The 21,226-nt window shown below is 33.2% G+C and overlaps 2 protein-coding genes and 1 long non-coding RNA gene across 7 annotated transcripts; all 3 read left to right on the forward strand.

Moving 5' to 3' along the window:
* The first annotated feature begins 1,511 nt into the window (after window positions 1-1,511).
* On the forward strand, window positions 1,512-8,392 carry LOC111712434 (uncharacterized). Its single transcript, XM_023487036.1, has 8 exons — window positions 1,512-1,585; window positions 2,584-2,646; window positions 2,856-2,912; window positions 3,632-3,726; window positions 5,326-5,369; window positions 6,291-6,410; window positions 7,050-7,123; window positions 8,025-8,392. Exons 2-8 carry the CDS (start codon window positions 2,640-2,642, stop codon window positions 8,390-8,392), a joined length of 765 nt encoding a protein of 254 aa, XP_023342804.1. The 5' UTR covers window positions 1,512-1,585; window positions 2,584-2,639.
* An 84-nt stretch (window positions 8,393-8,476) lies between these two features.
* On the forward strand, window positions 8,477-10,775 carry LOC111712436 (uncharacterized). Its single transcript, XR_002767454.1, has 3 exons — window positions 8,477-8,650; window positions 8,946-9,014; window positions 9,459-10,775. It is a non-coding gene; the product is annotated as an uncharacterized LOC111712436 (long non-coding RNA).
* A 1,745-nt stretch (window positions 10,776-12,520) lies between these two features.
* Window positions 12,521-20,067, forward strand: LOC111712435 (solute carrier family 41 member 3). Of its 5 annotated transcripts, none has more exons than XR_002767451.1 (12): window positions 12,521-12,628; window positions 14,088-14,136; window positions 14,414-14,466; window positions 14,882-14,972; window positions 15,487-15,561; window positions 15,855-15,948; window positions 16,625-16,802; window positions 17,554-17,726; window positions 18,426-18,617; window positions 18,763-18,860; window positions 18,917-19,745; window positions 19,856-20,067. XR_002767451.1 is itself a non-coding variant. In XM_023487037.1 (11 exons), exons 1-11 carry the CDS (start codon window positions 12,600-12,602, stop codon window positions 19,073-19,075), a joined length of 1,191 nt encoding a protein of 396 aa, XP_023342805.1. In that variant the 5' UTR covers window positions 12,521-12,599; the 3' UTR covers window positions 19,076-20,067. The 5 variants fall into 5 exon arrangements, 1 of the variants encoding a protein (XP_023342805.1); XR_002767452.1 differs by having other exon boundaries at window positions 18,917-19,739; XR_002767450.1 differs by having other exon boundaries at window positions 18,917-19,231; window positions 19,618-20,067.
* The last annotated feature ends 1,159 nt before the right edge of the window (window positions 20,068-21,226 follow it).

Raw genomic sequence — 21,226 nt, forward strand, 5'->3', positions numbered from 1 at the left:
TGGGAGTCCCCAATGATAATCTGGTGGTCTCCAATGAAAAGTTTTGGCNCTAGTTAACATGTTGAACCCAACCTTACTCCACATCTAGTTAACATGTTGAACCCAACCTTACTCCTCATCTAGTTAACATGTTGAACCCAACCTTACTCCTCATCTAGTTAACATGTTGAATCCAACCTTACTCCACATCTAGTTAACATGTTGAACCCAACCTTACTCCTTATCTAGTTAACATGTTGAACCCAACAGAGTTCGGATCTTAGCAAATAAGGTTCTTGTATGGCTCCAGAAAGATGTGTGTACATGGATGATCATAAACTATTATTTACGCAACAAGCGGTTGCCCAACTTGCTAGAAAGAATAAAACACTACAACTCCAGAAGATTAGTTTTGGTCAGATCTGTAATTTTTTTTGTACTTTTAGGTCAGGGTAAAAAATCAACTCATTTATGGTCCGTAAAATGTAAAATATTAATGAAGACTGTGCTGCCCTTCTGTAAAAAGAAAGTTAGCTTTAGAACAGACATTTAATGATTATGGTCCACCCCAAGCTAAACCCAACCAGAGGCGTATTCAGGGGCGGGTCTATGGGGGCTATGCCCCCCACCCACCCTGGACCCCCCCCCTTTACAGAATCCTTATTTACGCCCCTGAATCAAATATTGATTAATGTACCCTGGAGGTCTTACAAGGGCGCAAAGTCGTTCTTTCTTGCCCAACTCAGAAAAATTACTTAAAAAATTAGGAGCTTTTTAGGATATTTATTATCGTCCAAGGTACTAATGAAAGGACAGTTATTTCAGAGGTGTATGCCTTTTTTTATTGCAGTGTACTGTCTTTGGGTGGAAAAGTTAACAGAAGACGGATTCCACAGCCAGACGGGATCGATTTTCACAAAAATAATCAATGAAATATTCTGGTCATCCAAAACTATTATGTGAATTATCAAAATTATCACCATTAAATGCTTTAATCCTCCTCGGATACTAGACGAACACTGGTGCATCTATTCTTGTTTACAAATTCCGTCCAGAGAGAACTGGTTTCAATTATGTACGCAGAGTATACGCGACCGCAATTAACTTTCCTTGCATTATAACCTTGTTATCGTCTATGTAAAAAGTACGAGAACAATCAAAACAATAATAAACAAATTCTGAACTCTAGAAGAAGAAACATCTACGGATTGCAGACAAGGAGTATGGAAAAGAAGGAAGATACAACTGACGCGGCCCGCCCTATCATATGATTATGCATGCTTTGCAGACGGGCACTCCATAAGAAATATTCAGAATAGGTTATAAACATAACATACATAAATATAATAACATAACATAAGCATATAATATTCAAAAAACATAGCATTTCCTGCAAGAAAATTTTTACATTAGCCTTATTCAATTTTTCAAAATGATTTATTCTTCTTAAATTTTCTAATTAGCCCCAGAAATTGTAATTTAGACTCATTGACGATCTATTATGAAATGGGACACCCTGCAATAATCATATGGTAGGGCGGACCGAGTCAGTTGTATCTTCCTTCTATGCCATTGCCATACTCCTTGATTACAGATTTCCTATCAGGTATCACTATAATGCATAAAAAAATCATTTACAAAGACGATATAAAAATCATCACTGAATTCCAATGTTTATTGGGAAACCCTAGTATACTATCTTATCGGCTTCCATCTTGTAAATATCAAAATAAGTAATTTATTGAGTTTAATCTTGATCTAGATTTAAACCTTAAAAATATCCATTAATCAGCTTAAAAATGAAGCGATATTAAAACTTTAAGGTGTGAAATCAAATCTCCCAGCTCAATAGGTTGATAATTTGACAACATAGTAAAATGAAGTACAGTCCCTTAAGAATAAGATTCTGCTGCTGATAAAGCACAGGCAACCTGCATTTGTACTTATACTTCTGCAATATCTGCACGCAAGCTTTAGAAGCTAAAACCGGCTTTTGTTTTCCTCCAGAGTACAAAGTTTTTGCCAGTCTAATTAAGCATAGAAAACTGAGTTAAGTTTAGTTTTAGAACGAGAAACTAAACTTAAGTTTAGTATCCAGAGTATAAACTACAGCCGCAGAATCTTATCCTTTACAACAACAAGACTTGATTATCATGGGAAAGTTAATAATGAGCTAAAGGAATAGGATCAGTTCACACAGGGGCGGCTTACAATATTTTCCAGGGGCCGAAATATTTTAATATGTCAAGACCATGAAAAGATGCGGGTGGGAAAATGTGTAACTAAATTTTGGATTTTTATGTAATTTCATTAAAAATCTTCATTTTGAGTGATTAAGTTGCGACCAGGGAAAATATTTTTGAATCTATTCTTGAAAAACAAAATTAAAGGGCTAGAAGGTTCCTGTTTTCTCGACTTGCACCCCTGATTTTCCCAAGGCCCCCCCCCCCGTAAGATGCCACTGAATTTACAAATTTTATAAAAAGCCTTTATCTTTTTTATGTTCATAATTCATGTTTTATGTTCATAATTTCAAGTTAAATGTTCCCAAAATTCCTAAAAAAAATCCAAATATATATTTCTTAAACTTTATTTTTGTTTCAGATTAGTTAAGATACAAATGAGTGGCTAAATCAGATATTTACAACTACAGCTTCGTAATGATAGGGATGTCACATTTTTATGTACAATATTCACAGTACAGTACAGTTACAGAGTACAGTACAGTACAGTTACAGAGTACAGATATATGGGAAGAAAACACAATGCCAGCGGGTTATAATAAAGGTTTTTAAAGAAGTTTTTTACAAGTTTTACAAGTTTTTTTCCGACATTGTCATGATGAAATTATAACTAACTTTTGACATTTTTAACAGTGCGACTTACACCTATTCTTATTCTTCTTCCATCAGTTCTCACAGACACATCTTTAGGTAAAATAGATATATATATAAATACTTTGCTTCTCTGTCTTTCTGTTTGTATCCAATAAACGTTAAAACGGCTGAACCAGTCTGGACCAAATTTGGACCTCGCATGACTCCAGGGAAGGTTTATTTATGGATGCTCAGAATTACAAACAGTTGTCTCCAAAGTTTTGAAAATCAACCAAAAAAATATTTTATAATCCGCGAACTTCTTTTGCTGTTGTTTTACAATGTATACAAAGAGAAAAAGTTCACAGTTAAAATAGAAGATTGGGCAAAGTTCCTTGAAAGCCTGAAATAGAATTTAAAAAACTGGAGCAGAAACTTGACCAAAACGAAGATATTAATGACAGATGGTATATAACGGATGAAACATTATTGAATTACAAACATACTTAAATCTCTATTTTATGAAAATTTAAATACATTCCAAAATAAATTATAACTTTGTTATTTTCCCGGGGGACTTTTTGAACTTTTGTTTTAAATTACTCTAGCACCTTAATCATTAAACATAGCTTTTAGTTTGACATTGACCTAATCCTGACAAATAAAGCGGAAAGGAACTGTTTCTAATTTTAAATAACCCTCTATTTAAAAACAGAGCATTATATGCCCGATTTACAATATTTTGATGCAGAACATGAGTTCTCCCTGTCATAACAATCATGACTTCTCAGATTTCATTCAGTTTCAAATATATAAACAACTTGATTTTCTTTCAGGTCATTCACATTCATCAATCCCAGCTCATTCATCCTCATCCTTGTCCTCTCATTCATCCTCATCCTCATCCTCTCATTCATCTTTATCAAACCAGGTAAATACAAAAAAGTAAGAGTTTCTTTAAAGGTACTGTAAAGATGTTGTACTGTACTGTACTGTACTGTACTGTAAAGATGTTGTAAAGATGTTTAAAGGTACTGTAAAGAATATACTAAAGATGTTGATCGCGACCAATATTAGTTCTATCTGATGTCCCTGTCTCAAGAAATTGATATAAAACTGTGTCAAAGTTATGCCAAATCTTATATATTAGTTTTGGTCCCTATTTACATCAAATTACTCCATGTCAAAAACTCTCGAGTTTCCTTTTTGGGGTCTTTTGTGTAGATTTTTGATTAAAGAGAATATGAAGAAACTAAATAAAAAAAATTCATAATAAAAATATAGATATCCACAAAACTGCCTAACCCCATTCGTAAAACCCGGGTTTTAAAACTGGTTTTCATAACGATACGCCGGCTTAAGTTTTGGGCTCAGAGAGCAAAACTTAAGAGAGTAACATTGAACGAAACTCCCGGGTTTCCTTTTTGGGGTCTTAACATTTATGTAGATTTTAAGCTATTCTAAGAGATTCAGAAAAATGGAGAATATGAAGAAACTAAATAAAATATAATTCATAATAAAAATATTGATTTTCACAAAAACTGCCTAACCCCATTCATGAAACCCGTGTTCCAAAACTGGTTTTCATAACGATACCCTGTCTTAAGTTTTGGGCTCTGGACAAGTGGAGGAAAATGTACGCTGTGACGTGTGTATTTCGCTTAATCAACTATACTGATCATGCATTGTTGTTAATAATATTAGGTGTAGTACGTAAAGGGATATGAAAATAAACCAAAATTTAGTGGGGGGGGGAGTTTATTCATGGTCTATTTGGGTTATAAAAAGAATGGTAACTTTTTCTTCACCTTAATTCATTGATAAAATGGTAAATGAAGACAACTTTTCATAAATATACAGTACTCCCCAAAATAAAATGCTGAGCATTGATAAAAGGGTAAATGAAGATAAATTTTCATAAATATACATTATTCAATAATAAAATGGTAAATGAAGACAACTTTTCTTTAGTGTGCAATCATTTTTCAAGAAGCACTGTATATTTATGAAAAGTCATCATCATTTACCATTTTATTTTGGGGATTATTGTATAGTAACAAGAAGTTGCCTTTATTTACCATTTTATTTTGGGGAGCACTGAATATTTTGAAAAGTCTTCAATGCTTACCATTTTATTTTGGGGAGCGCTGTATATTTATGAAAAGTTTTCTTCATTTACCATTTTATTTTGGGGAGCACTTTATATTTATGAGAAGTTATTATGTACAATTAAGGTGAAGAAAAAGCTACAATTCATTTTATAACCCAAAATGCCCATAAATACCCCCCCCCCCCCCCCCCAACTAAACTTTAGTTTATTTTCATATCCCTTTTCTACGTACTGCAACTACATCAGTGTAGTTGATTTAGCAAAATACACAGGTCATAATCTAGCGTGAATTTTCCTCCACTTGTCCTGACGGGCAATATTGTATGATTATAGATAATATTTACAAATAAATTCAAACATAAAAGTTTGTCTATTTATGATAGATTTATTTAATTTTATTTTATTTAACTTTTTTTTGAGGGTGTTGTGAACAGTTCACCAATTTATCCTTCATCATACTCTAGGGAAATAACATTATAACAACAACAACAAATTATTTCTTAAACTTATAAAAAATAATTCTGCGCTGCTTGACAATGTTAAACACTACAATAACGAAATAATGCTCTTCAAAATGCTTTTAATTAAGCGTATACCACAAAGAACGTGATTAATGTATTTTACAGAACATTTAGACAATTTGTTAAAAAATTTAGATTTGGCTTGATGTTTAGAAACATTTAACGGAGTTATAACCACAGAACTGAGATCAGTATGGAAACAGTACAACAAAATGGCGGTTTTACACTTTTTCAAGTTAATTCCTCTCTATACTAATCTATTCTCTTTGGTTTTAGCTACAACATTTTATCATTTGAAATAAATCGAGCCTTTTTGCCACAAACTCTGATTTTCTAATCCCTAACCCAATGTCGTAGACCTTAGATATTTCCAACTATAAATTCTGTTAGATCAAATATTTTAAGTTTGAAATATCAAAGGTTAAAAAGATTTAGGGAATATGAGTTTGTGGTAAAGACTTGCAATTCCTTTTAGGAATTTATTTTCATGAATGATAAAATAAAAGTAATAATATGTCACGCGTCAAAACTAGAGAAAGTTTATATTATCGCAAAAACCTGGCTAATTGTTGTCAAACAGTGCAGATTATTTCTCAATATAAGCATCCAACTGTGCAAACTTAAAATAATTCATTTTCACGAAGGCGGGGGGGGGGAGGGGGCGGCCAGTAAGGGTCTAGGGCGGATCAATGCTAGAGTAATCTCAACGCCGCGCCTGGACTTTTCCTGGTTGGGTACATTCCTAATAATTAATTCTCCCACTTTCAACTCTATTCATTGTAATGTGTCGCGGACCATTCATGATTTTATTTTGGCAAGCGGATAAATCCTCGCAATAATTATATAATGTTTTTTGCTGGTTAGCCATGATGTAAAGTGCAGTAGAAGTATAGACGTAAAATCAGTTTATTATTCTATACAAGAAATAGATTATAAACTTCACACTATACTAAAGTCCATCCCACCAGCTATAGAAGAAGCAAGGTAGGTCCAGCATCATCAAGTGGGATATTTGATTCACAACTGTATCCTTTCAACATTTCTCTAATCAACGAGGACGGAGAAATACTTATTTTACAAGTTAAGAATTATTTTCCATGACCTAAAAGGCACCCAGCTTTCAGCTAGAAAAGGAATAATATCCCAGTCATCCTTGCTCAGACAAAATGGCTTAAAATTGGATAAAATGGAATTAAATATGGAATAAAATGCGATAAAATGGGAAAAAAAATTTTAAAAATGGGATAGAATGGGAAAAAATGGAATAAAATGTGATAAAATTGGAAAAATTAGATAAATAAAGTGAAATAGGAAAATATGAGAAAAATTAGATAAAAAAGGATAAAATGGGAAAAAATTATGTAAATGGGATAGAATGGGAAAAAATGGAATAAAATGTGATAAAATTAGGATAAAATGGGATAAAATGGGATAAAATGAGATAAAATGGGATAAAATGGGATAAAATGGGATAAAATGGGTCACAAAAAGGACGAAATAAAACTTTAAAAAATGTACATTCTCTTCTAAAATAATATTTTATCCTGTACAATTATTTCTCATGAATTGTATCACAGCTAAGATTTCGAAAAAGAATCAATATTTTAAATTCTGTTTTTTCAGAACTGTTCTAGAAGCTTCCACCCTAGCTGCTAACAGAGATGCTATCATTACAGGAATAGCTTGCTTTATCGGAGGTACACATTTACTTCTTTGAAAAAAAATTATATTTTTTGATAGTTAAGCTAGGCTAGACGTGTACATTTATACACTCGTTTCGTACAATTTGTGACAAGCTTATCAAATATACTCAAGTTATGATAATTTTGTTCTTGAGATCTCAACCATGATTTATCTTTTATATATATACCGAATAAAATAAATCTAGGAACAATTGAAGGCTTTTTTTCAGAAATGAAAAATTACTCAATACGCCTCTTCCCAACCCTCTCCTAACCTGTTAAATTGCTCAATACGCCTCTTCCCAACCCTCTCCTAACCTGTTAAATTGCTCAATACGCCTCTTCCCAACCCTCTCCTAACCTGTTAAATTACTCAATACGCCTCTTCCCAACCCTCTCATAACCTGTTAAATTGCTCAATTCGCCTCTTCCCAACCCTCTCATAACCTGTTAAATTGCTTTGACCATCATCTATTTATTTTATACATATTGTTAAAAACTAAAATAAAAAAATAAAAATGTTAAAAAAGATATACCGGATAGAACATCGAATTCGTCACTGAATTCCCATGTTTATTGGGACACCCTGTATCTATGTTTTAACTTTGCTTTTGTTTTATCAGAATATTAAATACTAATTCACCTTTGTGTACGAAATAAATCTATTGAACTTATTATGAAGGATAAGGTTTTTTTCATAAGAAACAATTCATTTAAAAAATGTAGACAAATATCATTCTTTTTGTTTTGAAAAAAAAACTTCAAATAAAAAAGTTATTTAATATATATAGTATTTTAATCAGAGAAACAATTCATTAAAAAAATAATGATATCTTTTGTAATTTGCTTTGGGAAGTTGCCAGTCTATAGAAAATCCGCATAAAAAGTGTACAGTACAATGTACATATATGTTCAGCTGTATCTGGAGGATTGAGTGTACTGTACAATGTACATATATTTTCAGCTGTATCTGGAGGATTGAGTGCACTGTACAATGTACATATATTTTCAGCTGTATCTGGAGGATTGAGTGTACTGTATAATGTACATATATTTTCAGCTGTATCTGGAGGATTGAGTATACAGGACAATGTACATATATTTTCAGCTGTATCTGGAGGATTGAGTATACAGTACAATGTACATATATTTTCAGCTGTATCTGGAGGATTGAGTATACTGTACAATGTACATATATTTTCAGCTGTATCTGGAGGATTGAGTGTANTTATACAAAAACCAGAGATTAGATCTTACACAACAGCTCATGTAGTTTATACATAAACCAGAGATTAGATCTTACACAACAGCTCATAATAACAGTATTCATACAGTATTAATAATAAAACTTTTTTTATATTTAGATATGGATACTATGGACCCTTCCTCCTGGAGCTGTCCGAGATAGATCCTGGTTGCGGAGTTGAAGATTTTAACAAGGTTGTTTACGAGTACAACTTTGTAACATCTCTACACCAGGTTTATGGGTACAATCCTGCAGCTTCAGGACTCACTTCAAACAATCCAGATGATCGGCCTGAGGTAATAATGCAATATTTCAGGACATTAGTTTCAGTAATGTTTTTTGGTTCGCCCTGTATTGTACAGATGCCTGCCTAGAGCTGATAATTGTTTTCTAGAAACAAAATAAACATTAGTTTTTTACATGTCACTGTCAATAAATCATAATTTTTGATGTTGTTTTTGTTTTGTAACAAAATGAAAGCTGTTTACCTTTTTTGGATACTTTTCTCCTTGCAACTCATTTATTTCACCCAACAAGTTGAGTTTCAGCAAAAAATCATCAAATGTTTTTTAATAGTTTGTATTATTATAGATCAGAAAATACTACATTGGAGAGTTCAGCAGAAAACTGAAACTAGCACTTCACTGTATTACATCCCAGGTACATACCCCCCCCTCCCTCTCCCCTCCCTCCCGCTTAAAAAATTTACAAAAATTGACATTACTAATTAGCAACCTCTAGTAGAAACCTTTGATATGTCAAGTTATTAAAACTGCTGGAACAAATTATTAAAGTTTTATAAAAGTTTTCATCAGATTGTAAATATAGGGATTAGTAAGCTAGTGTTTAATAAAAGTGTTCAGTTTCTTTATCAATTGAAATTCGAAATAATTACTTTTATAAAAAAAGATTCAATTACTAGAAATGTTTATAATTTACTATATTCGGTTTTTGCCACAAGCATATTTTCTAAATTTTATGTATTTGCAACCTGATCCGGTGTAATCCCTTCGATAACAAATGTCAACGACAACGGGTTGCAAAGATCAAAGGATTAGAAAATCATAGTTTGTGACAAAGACTCAATTTCTTTCTTATTTCTAGAGTGATAGTGTGGAGGAAGCTCGGCTAGTTTCTGGATTAATTGATAAATATGTAAACCTGGCAAACCAGAGATTAGATCTTACACAACAGCTCATGTAGTCTATCTAAACCAGAGATTAGATCTTACACAACAGCTCATGTAGTTTATACAAAAACCAGAGATTAGATCTTACACAACAGCTCATGTAGTTTATAAACAAACCAGAGATTAGATCTTACACAACAGCTCATGTAGTTTATACACAAACCAGAGATTAGATCTTACACAACAGCTCTTGTATGTAATTGTACAACATACATAGTTTACTCAAACAAAAAGTTTTACATTGCCACGCCAGACGGTCCCAAATCTGGCAATGGTGTATCATGCATTGCCACATAAAACACCAGCTATATGCACATCCAGACCACATGTGTATTGATTATAATGTACTATATACTGATTGTTCCATGTGGTATGTGACACTGGTCGTATCATGGGGACATTAGAAAGCTTATTTCAAATAACAAGTTATTTTTGTTATTTTTGTTATTTTTGTTATAATATGCTTCCCATTTTCCGAAATGTTTGATCAAATACACAATTTCAACTTTTTATACTTTAAGCCCTACAAGTCTTTTTTCTTGAGTAAAGGGGCCTAAGAAAGTCAAAATAAGTTATGGTTGGAACTATTCTGAGCTATATTTGATATTTTATATTTACTCCTGTATACGCAAGTGAACAATCGAACTGGTCATTCAAAGAACATATGTAAATATTCTCAATACACATTATAGGGTTTTTAAAGTGTTTCTTCATGCCCGCCCATTGTCTGTTTTGTTTAGGGATCATATCTAATAAATAGCGAGATATAGCTGAACTCTTGTGCGACGGTTTAAGCTACAAAAGTGGTTCGACTACATCTGCGCGGTTTAACCATGTCTCTATTTATTAAATCTGGTTCCAGATAATCTTATTTTTTAAATGTTAAATTCTGTAAAATAATCCGGTCTAAAATTTAGAATATAAATTCCTGCTCTACTCTACAACCCAGAATTGATTGAATTATCCACGCGCATGTTGTGTAATGTTAGTTGAAATTGTCCACGCATGTTGTGTAATATTAAACAAAATTAAAGTAAGGAATTGCAGCCAGGGGCGCACACAGGGGGCATAGGGGTCAGTCCCCCCTCGGAATGAAAATTGTTAGAGATATTCCCCTGGCAATGGCAGATTTGTAAATTTGTCCACAGTTGTCTGAAAAGTGAAAATTTTGAACCTTTAGTTTATATTTTTATTCTCGTATATTTTCCAGGGAGGAAACTGATTAAAATGTGTAATATATAAAAAAACGGGCTAAAAATAGCATTCCATTAAAATGATTTGGCCTCAGAATTAACAAAAAAATAATTAAAATCTTTAATACTGCGCGCCTCCGAATTCAAGAATTCTGGCTCAACGGGGTGAATGTCTAGGGGGTGAACAGGGGTTTCGCCCCCACCCACTACGCCAATGGCCTGTACGAACACGAATCAACTATTTTCATGCACTGCACTGTCCAGATGTGATGAAGATTTTTGTCCCTAAATCTAATAAAACCAATTAAATTTTCAAAACAATGATACGCCGTAAATCCTGGGGTTTGAATATGCATGGTTGGCATTTTTTTATTTATACAAATTTTTACTATCAAATGTGTTCAAACTTCATGCCATTTAACGGAAAATATTATGTTAACTTCCTTTTTACTTTGATTTTAATATGAATACAGTATATTTTTTTTTAAACGCTTTTAAGTACACTATTATAGATGGGACAGCAGATAAATCGTAAATCCAAGACTATATTATTATAGATGGGACAGCAGAAAAATGGNTAAAACGCTATTAAGTACACTATTATAGATGGGACAGCAGATAAATGGTAAATCCAAGATTAAATGAATAAACTAGATGGGACAGCAGATAAATGGTAAATCCAAGATTAAATGAATACACTAGATGGGACAGCAGATAAATGGTAAATCCAAGATTAATGAATACACTAGATGGGACAGCAGATAAATGGTAAATCTAAGATTAAATGAATACACTAGATGGGACAGCAGATAAATGGTAAATCCAAGATTAAATGAATACACTAGATGGGACAGCAGATAAATCCAAAATTATTTAAATATACTAGATGGCATAACAGCAGATAAATAGTAAAACACGACCAACTCCGTCATGGGAGATGGTTGTATTCTCATTTCTCATATGTTTGCAAGCCTGGCCATATACTGTAATTTAAATTTATTCGAACTATCTAACACAGTATTCACCAGAAACTGTAAAGTTATTGTCACCTTCGAAATATCGCTAAGGTTTTGTAATTTGTAATGTTGTAAAATGTTGTAATTTGTTTAAAAAAGCTTAGGGCACGTAATAGGAAATAAATCTGTAGTTACAAAATACAAAATCGTAGTTTGAAAATGAAAGAGAAATTAGGACAACCAATCCACTATTTTTTGGTTACTACCGTATTTTGTTTGTCTGATGTTTATTGACTAAACCTGGCCGGATAAAGAAGTCTAGCAGACGATAGTTGAAAAATCAGCTGATTTAATCAGAGGCCGGAAAAACAGTCACAACATAACGCATATAGGCAGCAGGCAGCTGGCAGTTACAGACTTACAAGTTACAGTGCACTGTGCAGTCATATAGGTTTTAATATTAACCTTCTCAGGGTTACACTGTACAATGTAGATTTAAATCAACGATATTTAAAAATACACGTTTTATACGCCGCAAAGAACTTGAAATTGGAATTTTTTAAAATACAATGATTTATTTGATTGAAACTGATTCAACTGAAGAGGAACCAGAGATGTAACACGGATACGGATGTACATCGTGCAGTCTATAGTTTACGGTTTTAAGGAAATAACTCCTGGAGTAATTTTTATCACTAACTTTCATGGTTGGAGAGATATTTTTGCAAGTATTAATTTTGATTTTATGCTTTGCTAGCCTTGTACCGTGAACATGAAGCGTACAGAACTATACTACAATATAGAATATATTAATATTTGATTAATTCATATTTTCTATTGTAAATTAGAAAATTGGGTTTCTGTAACCAGAGAAGTTCTTCTTCCATTCCTATCCGCAGGGCTTGGTATGGTTGGAGCAGGGTTGGTTCTAGAGAGGTAGGTATACCAATCAATGCAGTTGTTTGGTAGGAATGGAACAGGTTTAGTTCTAGAGAGGAAGGTTTAAACCCATCAGTAGTTGGGTAGGGTTGGAGCAGGATTAGTTCTGAGAGTTAGGTTTTAACCCACCAGTATTTGGGAAGGGTTAGAGCAGAATGGTTCTAGAGAGGTAGTTTTAACCCATAAGTAGTTGGATAGGGTTAGAGCAGCATTGGTTCTAGAGAGGTAGGTTTAAACCCGCCAGTGGTTGGATAGGGTTGGAGCAGGATTAATTTGAGAAAGGTAGGTTTAAACCCACCAGTGGTTGGATAGGGTTGGAGCAGGATTAGTTCTGAGAGTTAGGTTTTAACCCACCAGTATTTGGGTAGGGTTAGAGCAGAATGGTTCTAGAGAGGTAGGTTTAACCCATAAGTAGTTGGATAGGGTTAGAGCAGCATTGGTTCTAGAGAGGTAGGTATACCAATCAATGCAGTTGTTTGGTAGGAATGGAGCAGGTTTAGTTCTAGAGAGGAAGGTTTAAACCCATCAGTAGTTGGGTAGGGTTAGAGCAGAATGGTTCTAGAGAGGTAGGTTTAACCCATAAGTAGTTGGATAGGGTTAGAGCAGCATTGGTTCTAGAGAGGTAGGTTTAAACCCGCCAGTGGTTGGATAGGGTTGGAGCAGGATTAATTTGAGAAAGGTAGGTTTAAACCCACCAGTGGTTGGATAGGGTTGGAGCAGGATTAGTTCAGAGAGGTAGGTTCAAACCCACCAGTGGTTGGATAGGGTTGGAGCAGGATTAGTTTCAGAGAGGTAGGTTTAAACCAACCAGTGGTTGGATAGGGTTGGAGCAGGATTAGCTTCAGAGAGGTAGGTTTAAATTAAATTGACGACCTGGAACTCTTTGAATTAACCGATGTAAAGATTGAATCGGCCTTTCTTATTTGAGATGTAAGTTTGTAAAAGTAGATAAATATTCGAAAAAAATATAGAACCAGGAAGTCAAATTAAATATATTTTACCAAATTAACTATTTTAATATGTCTCTGAAATTTTACCCATCATTACACACTCCAACGTTATGAGATTAAAGTGAAAACAAACCTCCTTAATTTTAGACTTACAGGGAGTGTTAGTGTAATTTCAAGTGACCCTTCATTCAAAGATGGCATTTCCCGATTTATAACGGTTTCCTTAACGCTGTGTCTGATGAAGTATGAATAAGATATCCATGTTTTTGTTTGTTTAAACTGTTTTTTTTTTATTTGTGGTTTCTCTGCAAAAGTGACCGGCACATTTCTTGCTGATATAAGAATCAACATAGAAACTCACTTTTCGAGAAAAAAAAAACGAAGGTATCTGCCACATTTTTGGTTTCAAGGATACCGTTATATATCGGGCATTGCCATCTTTGTATTTGAAATTACGCTTACAGAGTCTTTAAACTATTAGATATTTCATGGTTGTATGCTTACAGAGTGCAGTTCTGGAGGGTTTTTGTAGATATACCTCAACTCTTTATCATGGTAGGTTTCATGCATGGGTATTTCTGTAGNTATCAGTTTGATGAACATTTATTTTTCAAAGACTTTTTTCTTCGAGTGTGAGAACTGCAATCGTTCATTCCAAGATATTCTATTTTTAATCAATATTCCTAATATCCGAACTCCAAAGTAGAAGTACACTGTAATGTGCAATAAATTCCTTCGTCTCCTTGATTAATTGTTTGTTAAATATTGTGCATAGATATATGTTAATCTATTAGGCCATCTGAGTAATCTATTTACACTTTACACTGAACAGGTCCCTGCTCTGATTGGTTTGAAGGGAAACCTGGAAATGACTTTAGCTTCCAGGTGAAAATCAAATTCAAATGAACTGTATGCGTATTGCGTAATTTTAAGTGACCCTACATGTAAAAATACAAATGCCAGATTTACAACGGTACCCTTGAAACTTAAAACTGATCAAAAAAGTGGAAGATTATGTCGTGTTTCTTACTTGAAAAGTGAAAATTTCTTTGAATTTCTCCATTGTTTCTTATAAGCAAGAAATGCGCGAGTAACTTTTGCAGAGAAACCACAAATGAAAATAAGAAAGTTTAAAGAAACAAAAAACATGGATATCTAAGTCATACTGGATTAGACCAAGCTTTAAAGAGTACCGCTGTAAATTGGACATTGCAATCTTTGCATTGAGGTTTACTGGAAATTGCTTTAACTAAATCTATATTTTTTCTGATATTTTGTCTTTAAACTATTCTATTTTAAGATTATCTACCCATGCTAACCTGGGACACCTGGATACAGTTTCTCAGACACTAGAGATGGGCGGAGCAAACCTTGCTCTTATCCAACTTCAGGTTATTCACAACTTAAAACAACTTATTTCAAGGTTCAGCTTTTCATTTTTCATAATTCAATGCCGGAACTAGGGTTGTTAATCGTTATTAAAAACGAACATCAAACTATTGTTTTTCGTTTCGTTTGGGATTTTTCAAACGACCTTCGTTTTTCGCTTTTTCCACGTCGTTAACGAAACGATCAGTTTGTTTTTCTGAAAAGTACAAACGATCCTTTTAGCCACAACATCATGTTTTAATAACTTTAAAAAAAAATCGTTCAAGACGACTTGACATTTTGAAATGTTCTTGTTCTGTGATGGGAAAAATCTTGATTCCATTAAAACAAAGAAACTGAAAACTCTTCCTGGTGTGTTAAACCTTTGATATTGAAAAACTTTAAATCTGCTGGATCAAATATCTGTCTTTTAACATATCAAAGGTTTACATCCTCTATTTGCATTGATATAGTGATTAGAAAATTAGAGTTTGAGTTGAGTGATCAGTCACTTTCTCCAAGTATAGATCTGTCTAGGGTGTTGTGGTTGGTGGCCTGGCTGCAGGTATTGCAGTGCTAATGTCTTATCTTACATCACACTCAATCATGGAGGTTAGAACATCTTTTTATAGCCTTTTAAACAAAATTTCATACCCAAGACCCCCCCCCCATCATTCCCCTCCAAAAGTCCTTTGGGACAATTAAGTAAAATATTATTCCGCTCATTTTCATCTCATAAGAATTGTGAAATCAAAATCTTTACTTAACCACGGGTTCCCTCGATCAATGTGTAACACCTTGGATGTTTTGTAGGCAAAATTGGTCTTGGAAACCCTTGGCAAAGTAAAATGTAAGAAATTGTAAATAATTATCATATTTTAAATCTTAAATTTTTAAATTTCTAGTTTAGTAGTTTACTGGTAATGCTCTGTAGTAGTGTGATAACAGCATCCTTGGCCAGCCTTAGTCTCGGGATAGTTATGATCATCGTTATAGCAGGTCAATATGTAGTTCAGAGCTGGGAACTGTATAGCAGGTCAATATGTAGTTCAGAGCTGACATCTCATCTCATTCTTTATTTAAACGTTCACGTCGTATGGTCTATCATTGTCATCCCACAATTTTTGTGAAACTTATTATGTTTATTTTTCACATGATGCCAAATGTTGACTCGGACATAATAATTTTTTTAAAGGAACCGAGTTTTTGCCTCAACCTTAAATTTTCTAATCCATACATCTTAGATATTTAAAGCTTAGACTTTTTGATCTATCAGATTTCATAGTTTGAAATTTCAAAGTTCTACGACATCGGGTTGCAAATATATATGGATTACAAATATATATCGGGTTGCAAATATATATCGGGTTGCAAATACATATGGCACGGCGCTGACCATGCAATTTTTCAAATTGAATTTAAAAAAATAGATTTTAAAAAATATTTTATTTTTTAACCTATGTTACTCAAGAGTTTCCTCAACAACTTTTAGCCCATTCGGTCCAGCTGTTTGACCAGCTGCAGCTAACATATATACAAAAGACCTTAATTATATAGATAGAAAAAATCTGGAATGTTTAAGAACGATCAAAAAGGATTATCTCGTCATCATACCCATCACTTACTTAATATTTAAACCCTAGCTTCTTGAGCGAGACTAACAGCTTACTTCTAGTTTCGAGAAGGTTCGGAGTAAATCCTGACAATGTAGCTACTCCAGTAGCTGCTGCTCTAGGAGATCTGGTTACACTTGCTCTTCTTTCCCTGGTTTCCTCCCTTCTCCGGTCTGCAGGATACACTCCACAGCTCATTATCCTCGTTCTTTATATTGTTATAGCTGTATACTGTTACAGGTCACTATTTGATTTTAAACTTTTCTTAATTTCAGCACTAAATCTTATAACCCCGTTCTGAGTTTAAAAAAGTTTGTTTGGTAAATCCGTTTGAGCCGCAGCTAGCTAATTGATAATAAAGTAATGACCGATAAAAGCGAAATTTGTTTCATCTTTACTCTTTTTTCATTAGAAATACCGCCATTAGAAATACCGCCATTAGAAATACCGCAAATGGTTTTATCTTGTCACTTATATACCATATTCTAGGAAAAATGTCCCAAGATATTCAAATCACAGATTACATAATCCTTAGTTCTGTGGCATCTCTTTTTAAAAAAAACCAAGGACGAAATAATTCTACGTTTTATTTGTTATAATTTCCTAACAAATTTAATTCTGCTAGGCTTTGCATTTTTTCAAAATGTTAACGATTTTTTATAACATTCTAAATTTAGAAAGGGAATTATGTTTTTGAAGGTGTGGGGGTCCAATTGTGGATTATAAATGGGTTTGCATTTAACTACATCGATGTTCATAATTTCAGTCATAATCGGTCAAAAATCGCATAAGAGACTTCATGTTCTTAAATATCTACAACACAGAGACGAACAAAAAAGTATGAAATAGCAAATACGAAAAATCTCCATTTAATGGGTTAAAATGGGCTCTAAAGTTAAGACTCACTGGATCTCTAGTTTTTTGGGATCGAAAGTCTTGATTTGTTTTCCTAAAAACATGCAAACTCTGTTTATAATCTTAAATACTACAGGATCGCAGATTTGAACAAGGATACCAGGAATATTCTCCGAGAGGGTTGGACTCCAGTTCTCTGCGCTATGCTCATCTCAAGTCTAGGTGGAACTATACTAAATCGTGTAATCTCCAGGTTCCCAAACATTGCTCTTTTCCAACCTGTCATTAATGGCGTTGCTGGAAACCTAGGAATCAAGTTTATGTTCGACATAAAATCTTAATCCAATTTACATATTTATTTTTGTATAAAATCAATCCATTATTTACATCTAATATTGTAAAATAAATAAGGATGAAAGAAAAATTTGCATAGCGGGATATTTTGTACTTAACAACCACAAGGAACAGTTCAGTAACATAAATATCCCGCAGTTTTAATATATTACGAGAATATAGAAAGGTAATTTTGATTTTATTTAAATGTTGATGCTGATCCGGATTCTGTACCCGCCCTGTACAAATGAAAGGATCCGGATCTGGATCCAGGTCATAAACATTTCCTTAAAATTTACTGATTTTTTAGCGGATGAAAAATTAAAAAAAAATTTTTAAAAATTTCTGAAACATTCAGAGATTATGAAGTTTGAATAATCGCTCATTAGTAAACACTAAACAGTTGAGATTTGCGTTTTGAGAACAAAAAGTATATTTTTTGCAGGTTTTAAATGGTATTTTTCCCCTTGTATCCGGATCCGTGGATTTACAAATTTTTGCGGATCCGGATCAAGAAAGCCAAAATGTTGCGAATCCAACAGATCCGGATCCTAAGCACTGCTAAGGTAGAAATAAAACCAAACCCACATTGTGCTACAATTAAATTTTGCACTCAGTCGTTAAATCAATCAATCTAGAAAATATAGCCCCAAAACATTCTCTTGGTTTTAACAGTTGGAATCCAAGCGTCCAGAATCTCTACCGAGCTCCATAAGCACAGCACACTTGGAACTTTACCAAACGAAGTTTCTTCGTGTAATCTGCTAAACCCTCTGTATACCTACCATGCAGGGACTTGTGATAAATCAAGAATATTGACCGCTAATTCAGTAGCTGCTCGGGTTCTGCTTTTCTTAGTTCTTCCAGGTCAGTTACAAATCATTATAGCAACTTTATTAAGAATATCCTAAAGATTTCTTAAAGCATTAAACATAATAATTAAAAATATTTTTTTTACTTTTAACTATTTATGTTATGTTGCTATTTATTAATAACGAAATATATATTTTAGGTCATTTAACGTTTAACCTGGCTATTGGATTGTCACAAGGTTTCCATATCTTCTCTGTATCCTTTCTTTTTCTGTACATGGTCGCAGTTTTATTTCAGGTAGAAAAAAATCACAATTAATTAAATTTAAAAACTAATCTATTAATTTTTTAAAGGTTTGTTTCCTGCTTTACATTGTTAATATTCTCGTGCACTTTCTTTGGCGAAGAGCTGTTGATCCGGACAATGCCGCAATTCCATATCTCACTGCACTCGGAGATTTACTTGGGGGGGCTCTTCTTGCAGTCGTCTTCATTACACTAGACTTAAATTAAATAAATAAAGCAAGATTTTATATTCTATTAAATAACCAAAGACGTCCTTCTCTTTTACTTAAACCAGTGTTATAGTTATAAATATTATTAATTACTGACATTGGATATGTAAATTGTAGGTACAGTTTGACACGATCCTTACACATACTTACCAATGTATAATTAATTAGAGTATCACAATGCAGTAGTGTCCATAAAACTGTGGAATAGAGAGACGACATTTCAGCAATATTATATGAAATTGAAGTTGTTATAATGAATTTTATAACTTGAAAATCATAACATATTTAGTGAAAGGGGACTGCGCACACTAGAAAACTGCTGTGTTTCATATTTATTGGACTATTTAAAATCATAACTTGATTCTAACAGTCGTCATCCCACAGTTCTATGGGCCTCACTGAAGAATGTCAGATTGTCTTCCTAAGATTAGATAATTTGTTTAAACTTTATAGCAACATATATCAAGTCATTTTTCCAATTTTTGGCATTTCCACTCAAATGTGAGAGTCGTTAAAAAGGATTACAATATGAATAATCAGGAAAGTATGAGTAAAGATCGCACTAAACATAAAACCTTTTATTATTTTTGTTGAATTCCATACAATCATAATTCAAGATTAACAAAAGCTATTCGCAAACCTTACTAACACACTTCCTTCTAGTAAAGGTTCTGAAATTTTACCCTCATTTAGTTCTGAAGCATTAGTAATGTCTACCATTTGATCAATTTTGAGAAAAAAACTAAAAAAAACTAACTATTCTCTCATGTACTTGAAGGCTGTGTGAAATCTTATCTTCAAACATAAAATAACCACAGTACAATTCGTAATATGTCTTGAAACTTGCTGAAACCTTTTCTTCCGAACTACAACCCATAGTGCCTTGTTGTAAACATTACAATTACGCTTATGTTAACCAATAATATTTGATGTTGTATCCTTTTTAGACCTTATGCTTTTGCTCAATGAAATAAACCCATGAAATATATATTAATTGTTCTAATAAGAGGAGCAAGTAGTTGTATTTTTGTGAAAACAACAAAATTCATATAATTTCTGTCATTAGTGTCATGTTAAAAAATTTTCCTTGAATTTATAACTGTTTTATTTTGTGAATATCCCAGAGGTAAACTTATTTAATAATTGTGAGTTGACCGTGTATAAAGCTATAAGCTAGGGTCTGAAGATAACCATGAAACAAATTGGCTTGCATAGCTTACAATTACTTTTACAATTACTATTCCCTGGAGTTGACCCTAAATAAAGCTATAACCTAGGGTCCCCGGGAAGGTAACCATGAAAAAAACCTCACGCTTGCATAGCTTGGAATTTTAGGAAAATCGATTCGTACTTTTAACTAAATAGATTTACAGACTTGTTAGAAAAGTATTGAAAAAAGAATAATATATTGACACCCTTTCAACATTGTTGATGACATAAATGACGGTCAGTTCAAATTAATTATCCTAATAATCTATACCTTCAAATAGCCAGTACAGTAAAGTACAGTAAAGTACAGTAAAAATTGAGCGAGTACATTTTAAATGTCAAAGATTTTGTAGTACCCAATGAGAGTATAACTAAGGAGAGGAGATAGGTTTGTTTACATTTTACTCGTAGCATATTAGAAAGTTTGAAATATTTTTTTTATTTTAACTAATTTGAAGTTATTATTGATAATTAAAATTCTTTTATTATTACCGTGAAATAAACATCTTTCCCAAGGAAAACTAATGTTGAACAGAAATAAATCGTAATTTTTTTCTCTAAAAAGTCTAGGAAACTAGGATGGCCAATCTAGGTATTAATAACAAAGTTAATGTTGAAATCAAAATATAGGATCCTGGAAACCTAGGTTAAAATGTCAAAATAAGAAAGTGAATTTTTTAGTTATAAACTGAAGGGTTTCGTTTTGAGATATGGGATGGATCAGTCTACTGAACAATTTAGAGACAAGGGCATATACAGGGGGGGGGGCAAGGGGGGCAGTGCCCCACCCTAGACCTGTAAAGGGGGGGTGGTATACGTGAAGAACCAGAGCCACCATGACAGAAGTCCAAATGAAAAATCTATTTAGAATGCACATTCATCATAATCGGATGGGTGCTATCAGAGATAGCGAAGTAAAACTACTATTTTTAAATGCCAA

This window comes from Eurytemora carolleeae, unplaced genomic scaffold, assembly GCF_000591075.1.
Source record: "Eurytemora carolleeae unplaced genomic scaffold, Eaff_2.0 scaffold1195, whole genome shotgun sequence".
NCBI classification, from domain to species: Eukaryota; Metazoa; Arthropoda; class Copepoda; order Calanoida; family Temoridae; genus Eurytemora; species Eurytemora carolleeae.

Coding starts and splice junctions, on each gene's coding strand:
- LOC111712435 (XM_023487037.1), top strand. CDS start 12,600: ATGGTTGGAGCAGGGTTGGTTCTAGAGAG. Junction 14,467..14,881: donor GAAATGACTTTAGCTTCCAG/GTGAAAATCAAA, acceptor TTCTATTTTAAG/ATTATCTACCCATGCTAACC. Junction 16,803..17,553: donor ATAGCTGTATACTGTTACAG/GTCACTATTTGA, acceptor TAAATACTACAG/GATCGCAGATTTGAACAAGG.